The following is an 8,018-nucleotide window of genomic DNA, read 5'->3' on the forward strand; positions in this document are numbered from 1 at the left end:
GTGTGTTATAAACTGAATTAGGAGCTAGTCTTCGAGTTGGGGAACACTCGGAGACTTTGGGAACACATACCTTGGGAGGTGTGTGTAGTTAGGAATTAAAGTTTATAATTCCTAGTTATTGAGTTATAGGGATTAGAGTTTATAATTCCTAGTTGTTGAGTTATAGGAATTAGAGTTTATAATTCCTATTTGTTGGTTACAAGAGTTTTGTAATCAGTCGTTGTTGAGGCTCAGAATTTTTTAGTAAAGTTGGGGTTAAATCCTGTAGAGGTGCAGGTCGTATTTTTTACACCTTTTGAGCCGGGTGTTTTCCACGTAAAAATTATTGGTTTCTTTACTTTCTGTTTACTGCTTCCTTGAAACACGTCAGGCAACATGTTCCATGGATAAGCAAAAGTTAGGCGAAAAAGAAAATCCGTAGGGCACGAATTCTTAACACTACTACCAATTATCAAGCTGCTTTACAAGAATTGATGCTATTCGCTAGCTAATGACTAGTGGTGGGCTACTGACACTTGGAAGCAATGAAGTGTGAAGAGTCGCACATCGGCCCTTGAAAAGGATGGGTCTCTTTATTATGGTTTGATCAATTCTCACCTATAATTAAACTAGCTTTTGGGATTGTGTTGCGCCCAAAATCTATTTGATTACATAACGTTACACTTTTACAGTGACGCATGTAGCCGATAATATTGCTGACAATTGCATTTCAAAGAAATCAAGAAAATGACTCTCGAAAAGGGATAAGCTTCGTACCTTCTTTTGCAGCTCAGAAATGGATTCATGCATCAATTGGTTCTACAGGAAAAAAGTCTTCTGTTCAAAATGTTTCTTAAACCAAATGAACGTATATACATAAGTATACAACTACATGACTCCCTGTTATACCTTTCTTGATCGAATGTGCTTAAGAGCAGAATCGAGTTGCTGCTCCAGATTCTGAAGCTCTTTCATACTCAATGAGTCCAAGTCTTCTCCCGCATAATGCCTATAATAATCATATATACGTCAGTAGGAAATATTAGATACAGAGATATCAAGTTTGTGACGCCCCAACCTTAGCCCAAGGTGGACCAGCTCTATATAAACTGTACCACCTGTATATATGACCTAATATACAACAACCTTGTTAATGTATGAAAGCTATAACAGATGCTTCCCGACATGGAATCCAACATAACATGTATACAAATGGAAAAAGAGCCAGTATAGGCCTATAACATACGTCTGACATAACAGCAGCAAAGTTACCAGGGTTGATTTAACAACTGTAGATATATACTATGACATACCATATAGTCTATGAAGCCTCTACAATGTCCAACAACTGTAATACTGTCGAACCATGCATGCATGTAGCTATAGTACTTGAGCACTGTAGGAAATGAATGTGTACCTTTGGTTTCTTTGCAAAACCTCAAGCCTGGCCTTAAGCTTAGCATGTTCCAAAGTCCAACTCCCCTGCAAAAGGTTAAGTTTTTTCAAAGATTTGATCAACCAAGTCCTCTGGGAAGCAAATTATAACATTTAAGCAAAGACGACATTAATTTGGCATACCGGGGTTTCGACATCAGTTGCATTAAGCTGCCTCTCAGCATATGAGTACCTTTCATACCTCTCAAGAATCCTTTCCATGCTGACAAGATAGGGGCCAATAATCAAGATAAGGCCATCAAATTCGATATATATATATATATATATATATTGGTAAGTAATCTAACTTGTGATTTTTGACTTATAAGCAATAAGTTATAAGCCCATCCATACAGGCTCTTAATTAGTTTTCATCTTGTAAAGAGGTTGACGCCTTAACTATAAATACTTAATTTTTAAGCAACGTGAAAAGAAACAAGTTGTAATGTTCCTAATTAGTTGTGAAGTTTGTGCGCGTCCAGTCGTCTAGTTTCACTGTATTAGAAATCGACTTAATATAACTTACATTATTTCTTATTTAAAAAGAACTTTGTATGATATACTTCTGAGAAACATTGGAAGTAATGGTGAATTTGGCACTTTGTAAAACTAGATACGTCCAAATATACCCATGACAAGTATAAGTGCATAAAGCAAGACCTAGAAACATTGCTAGAGAGAGTGATCGATGCCTACTCTTACTACAATTGCAATGTCCAGTTCTCCCCCAGTGTTGCCACTGTTCATATGCTGGTAAATTAACGAGCCACATCTATATATCATCCATTCGGACACGATTCACCACCTTTCTAGTTTTCCCTTATGCGTGAATTGGCTCACATATTGGCGGATCAAAGACGGATAAAATCTATATTGCTCGAATTCTTCAAAAATGTTGACAGGATGGAAAGTAGGTTTACCAACGGATATATGAATGACTACAGAAATAGTCAGGTGAGACACAAGCTAATAGGAAAAATAATTTGGGGACTTCCAACTAACAAGAATTCATGAAAATAATAAGCTTACAAATGAGCAGACACCTATATTATTAATCTGGCTATAAATTTATTTAGTGGAGAATATGGGTAGTATCCATATTTGATTATTTTTTAAAGTTGGCAATTATATGAGTAAGATTGGATGTTTACTCGTTTTCTTTAACCATTTCGTCAAGGCTAGGAAAATAAAAACTTCAATATCTCTTGAGTAGTCCTTTAATTAAAAGGTCTTTATATTTACACTTCCATTTGAATACCCAAAAAAAAAAAACAAATTTCAACTTGTAACAACATAATATGCTCAGCTACAACATTGTATGTCTAAAGTTGAGAATTTTTAGAAAAATCCCCAAATTTTGCTATTACATACAATTGAAACATCTAATTATTAAAATTATATGTGTTATGAGCGGACCCCTTTTATGATCTATATTCTCTGAAAAAAGTAGCAACACTATAACATTTTGCACTAAGTTGATCATGTAACTATCAGAACGTGAATCCGTATTAGTTATAACAATATAATGGTCAAACAAGACAATACATCTAAATTGTAATTTAAATAAGTGTTGAGATCCTTATTACAACTTGCTTGATATAGAGGCTCGGTTGGGGAGTCTTGCGTGATAAGAAGGTGTTTCCTAAGCTTAAAGGTAAGTTTTAAAGAGTGGCAGTCCGACCAATTATATTGTATGGAGCTGAGTGTCGGCCAAATAAAAACTCTCACATCCAAAAGTTGAAGGTGGCGGAAATGGGGATGTTGAGACGGATGCGTGCACTTACTAGGAGAAATAGAATTAGAAATGAGGTTATTCGATAGAAGGTAGGAGTGAATTCGGTGGAAAACAACATGCGGAAAGTGAGTTTGCGATGGTTTACTCATGTGATGAGGAGAGACACGGATGCTCCAGTTTAGAGATGTGATAGGTTGGCTTAGGATGATTTTAGGCAAGGTAGGGGTAAGCCGAAGAAATATTGGAGGGAGAGATTAGACATGATATGGAACAACTACAACTTACGAAGGACATGACCCTTGATAGAAGGCGTGAAGGACGCGATTAGGGTAAAGGATTAGTAGGTAGAAGTGTGTCCGTAATAATAGTAAGGAGTGTTTTGTTTGTATCTGTGCCTGTAGTTTCTTGTTTGTAGTGTTCTGAGGATGTTTGTGATCTCGAATAGATAGTTAGTATTACTCAGTCGGTGTCTTATTTCTTTTATTTTCTAGCGGTATGTTATCTCATTTTGTTATTTATTTTAATGTTTTTTGTGATTATACAATGACCTGTCCTGAGCCGAGGGTGTATCGAAAATAACTTCTCTACTTTATCTGAGGTAATGATATGGACTGTGTATACTTTACTCTTCCTTAACTCATTTTGGACAGCTAACTAGACAGGTTTGTTTACCAACAATAGTTCTTGGAACCTCATGAGAAAGGTTAAAACCTAATCTTTAACGGATCAAAATGTTGGTTCAGAAAAATCGCTTTCAAGATTCCCTTTATAACAAAAAGAATTCTTAATTACTAACAAGTTGCCTATTCATGACAATGAATTGATTAAGTTTAATCTCTGTGTTGTTGTTGTTGTTGTTGTTGTTGCAAAACTCACAAAGAAAAGACTACAGATTGATTAAGTTTAAGATCTTAGGACCTTCTAATAAATGACGTTGTTGCAAAAGTCGCGAAGAAGAGACTACAAATTGATTAAGTTTAAATGTCTCTGAACCTTCTAAATGTTATTTTTGCAACACTCACAAAGAAGAGACTGTAGAACATCTTGACAATGATAGTGACATAGCAAGAAAGATCTAGACATGTTTTAGCAATGCTTGTGGAGTCCCTACAAAAACCTTATCATCAGACAAAATAAGATGCAATCGTCAAGAAGTAATGTCTAAGAATGAAACTTCCAAGTTCCAACCTATGAATCAAGCCAAAGTAAAGGATCTACTATATCCGCAATTGGTTAAGCCCTTTCGTTTTATTCCGCTAGCTAGATCTTTTTTTAAAAAGCCATAATCATTAAAGAGGAGTCCCATCACATTTGAATATTTTAGACCTAGCATTGTAAGTTGATGTATCCATGTAGAGCTAACTACATCGATCATCATTACAATTGTAAAGGAATAATCTGGCCGTGCTTCAAAGGTGAAGCTGGTTAAATGTTTACTTCAGGCCTTCAAAATATCAAAGCCTCAAAAACTTTTAACGGTGAATTTAATGATTTTATTTCAGTTAGACAATATTGAAGATTGTCAAAAAAAAAGAAAAGAAAAAAAAGGTTCAACATTTGCATAAAAGAAAAATAGAAAACTATCTATATTTTCCCAAAAATATTTAAGAACTTCAATTAAATAACTTAAATCTTTCGTATTAATAAATAAAGTTTTTACAACAAAATCTAAGGTATTGTATTGCTAACACATCACTAACATCTTATTAACTAATATAACTCCTTAGTTTTATATAAGTCCGTTTAATTAAGATCTTTATAACATTAAAAACACTATATTAAAAATAACTACGTAAAAATAAAAAAACAACTATATTTATTATTATAATATGTATCTATCTATATATACCTTTCATTAAAATTTTATTTTAGACTACTAATTTTATTGAGACCACCTGCTCTAATATCTTACAAGAAGTTAGGCTTTATGTCCCATTTATTTACGCACTATTTTGTTGGTGATTAATAAACATGTAGGATACTCGCCAAAAAGGAGAAGAGAGCTAGTTTAATTGTTGAAAAAACGAAACAAAAAGTGTGAGAAGTGTCATTTGTTGGTGATTAATAAATACGTAGGGTACTTGCCAAAAAGGAAAAGAGAGCTAGATTAATTGTTGAAAAACGAAACAAAAAGTGTGAGAAGTGTCATAAGATATTGTATTGTTTGTGTCGTGAAAAAGAAAAATCAGAAAAGAGAAAAATATATAGTTCATGAATATTATTTTATTATTTTATTGGAAGAAGATATTTTTTTGTTGGGTTTGGGGTCAATTTTTCTAGAGTTCGTTTGAGTCATATAAAATAATTCATCTGTTGTATTTAATGATGATTCTATCAATCAGAAGTATATTTAACTGCATATATTTGTATTCACCAACCCATTCATATAATTAAGGCATTTGATTAGTTAATTATCAATATTTTTTTAATGACGTAAATAGAGTTTTATCTCCATATTCACAAAATGTTTCATAATTCTAAAAGTTTTATGTTAAATAGTAGTACTATAAACACTTTTACTTACCACTAGTACTATAAACACTCTCCAGTACTACATAATTAACTTGCTAAAGTACTACTACCTTTTAGTGCATGCCTTAATTGGGGAATTGCGTTCACCTTTGTACCCAGTAAATACAATATACAACCATTGAGTATAACAGTGTAAGGCTGAACCATTGACGTGGACCATGAGCCTACTAAAGTTCAAAAAGACTTTGATGGCTAGTAATCAGTATTTCAGAGACTTTAATTTATAACAAATCTTTTTGAAAACAAAAAAAAAATAAAAATGGGTTGACATGATCGTAGTAGTACTTGGGTTTCAATTTACTTGAAAAAAAGTAGTGGTGAAGTCTGATTATTATTATCCTATCAACCTCGGAACTCACTCGTGAGATTACATTGGATATTACGTTGTTGTATTAGTAACAAAAGAGAGATTGCATTAGAATAGCATCATAATCATAATTGCTTTGTATACATAACTAAAGTGACGTTTTTCCAATTCTCCTTTAAGTATCTGCACTTTTGTTCTACTTTTTTCTAGTCCAGTTGTTAATTAAGGAACTAATCAGCCATTATCTAAATAAGTTATTTAGATCGTCCTACGAAAATAGGCAAGCAAAGGGGTTAAACAACACAAGGAAGTTCAAAGAGAGAAGCATAAGTAATTAATAAAAGCAATATAAGTTAGGTTTATTTCTTGTATTCAAATAGATCTGCCTGGATTTTCTGGTGAGAAATACTAATACCTACTTTCAGAAACAAAACGAGGTAGAAGAAGTCACAGTCCTTCTATCAAACTTGAAACGCTTTGCATAATCGCATGCAATATTAAGGATATTTTAAATAGAAATCACACACAAAAAATGAGAAAATAATTGAAAAAAAATAACTAACTAGAATTATGCAAGATATCAAGAATAAACAAACAAATGAAAGCAACAGAATGATTTTTATAAAACATTAACAAAAGAGGATTGAAGAAAACACAAAGAGATCTGGAAAGTCAAAATAAAGTGGTGCAAAAAAAAAAAACGAGAAACTATCCAATATAAACAAATAGGAATTCAAAAGAAAAAAAAAAAAAAGAAAAGATACTAGTAGTAGTAAAAATCAAGAAAAGAGACAAGTCATGAGTATAGAAGTACACAAATATATATTTATTATATATATATATATATAGTTGAAGTACAGGAAAGAAAAAATATTAATTTGAACATTGTGGGACTTACCAAGAGTCAGTAGAATACTCAAATAGTTTCCCTTTAGAAGAAAAAACAATCAAGCCAACTTCAGCATCACAAAGGACAGAGATCTCATGAGCTTTCTTCAACAAACCAGATCGCCTCTTCGAAAAAGTCACTTGCCTATTTATCTTATTTTCAATCCTCCTCAATTGAACTCTTCCTCTTCCCATTTTTCTTAGTGTTTGTTTTGTGTTTTTTTTTTTTTTTTTTCTGTTTTTGGAAAGGGGATGGTTGATGCAGGGTGTTTTATGTTTAGTATTATTTCTGTGTTTAGTAAAAAAAAAAAAAAAAGAGAGAAGAAAAGTGTATCGTTATTGGGAAGTGAAAGGATGTAGCCCAGATAGGAGGAAAGAGGTTTTGGAGAAAACCAGAATGGTTTCGTCAAAAGAGTTGTCGAGTGTTGATTGGTTGAGGTTACTGTTGGAGTCGTTAGTGTGTGTAAGTAGCTAGCTAGACACCACAAGTTGTGAGACCTATGACAAAACAGGATCTACTTTTCTTACATTTTACAATATGATGCTCATGTACCGTGTGGTTTGTTTTCTTGAAAAAACAATATATATATATTAGAGATGTTTGGTGCCACGTATAAGTTTTAATAATATTGGAATAAAATCAGTGACGGAATTAGAATTTTCATTGAGGGAATTCAGAAGTATCTATACAAACTAGTCGAAGGGGGTTTAATATCTACTATATATGCATAAAAAATATTTTTAATCATATAAAAATAGTATAATTTTTCATCAAAGGAAACTCCAATGAACCTCTGGAGCAAAGATGGCTCCGCCACCGAATAAAATGTAGCGGTATTAATTAGTCAAGGGATTATATGTATGATGGGATAACTAATCCCACAATAGTTAATTTTTTAAGATAACTTGTTTCCAACCACATCCCCCCTTGCAATACAATGTCATTATAAATAATAGAGAAAATACATCAAAATCCCCCTCAACTTGTAGCCAAAATTTAATTTAGATTCTAAACTAATCGGAAAATTATTTACCCCCTTAACAATTTTCAAGTGAATTAATTTTCACCTCAAAATCAAAATCTCACTCTCACAACGGAGAGTGCACTACACACGTGCCATGTCATGCCAAATCAGTGCCACA

The 8,018-nt window shown here is 32.9% G+C and overlaps 1 protein-coding gene across 1 annotated transcript in view; it reads right to left on the minus strand.

Moving 5' to 3' along the window:
* FUL2 (agamous-like MADS-box protein AGL8 homolog) overlaps nt 1-7,123 on the minus strand; it is a 10,571-nt gene extending 3,448 nt beyond the window's left edge. The window contains 5 exon segments of the mRNA NM_001324623.1: nt 757-798; nt 889-988; nt 1,397-1,461; nt 1,558-1,636; nt 6,886-7,123. Coding sequence (NP_001311552.1) covers nt 757-798; nt 889-988; nt 1,397-1,461; nt 1,558-1,636; nt 6,886-7,070 — 471 coding nt within the window. The 5' untranslated portion in view covers nt 7,071-7,123.
* Between the last annotated feature and the right edge of the window lie 895 nt (nt 7,124-8,018).

Source organism: Capsicum annuum, chromosome 3 (assembly GCF_002878395.1).
Source record: "Capsicum annuum cultivar UCD-10X-F1 chromosome 3, UCD10Xv1.1, whole genome shotgun sequence".
In the NCBI taxonomy this organism is placed as follows: domain Eukaryota; kingdom Viridiplantae; phylum Streptophyta; class Magnoliopsida; order Solanales; family Solanaceae; genus Capsicum; species Capsicum annuum.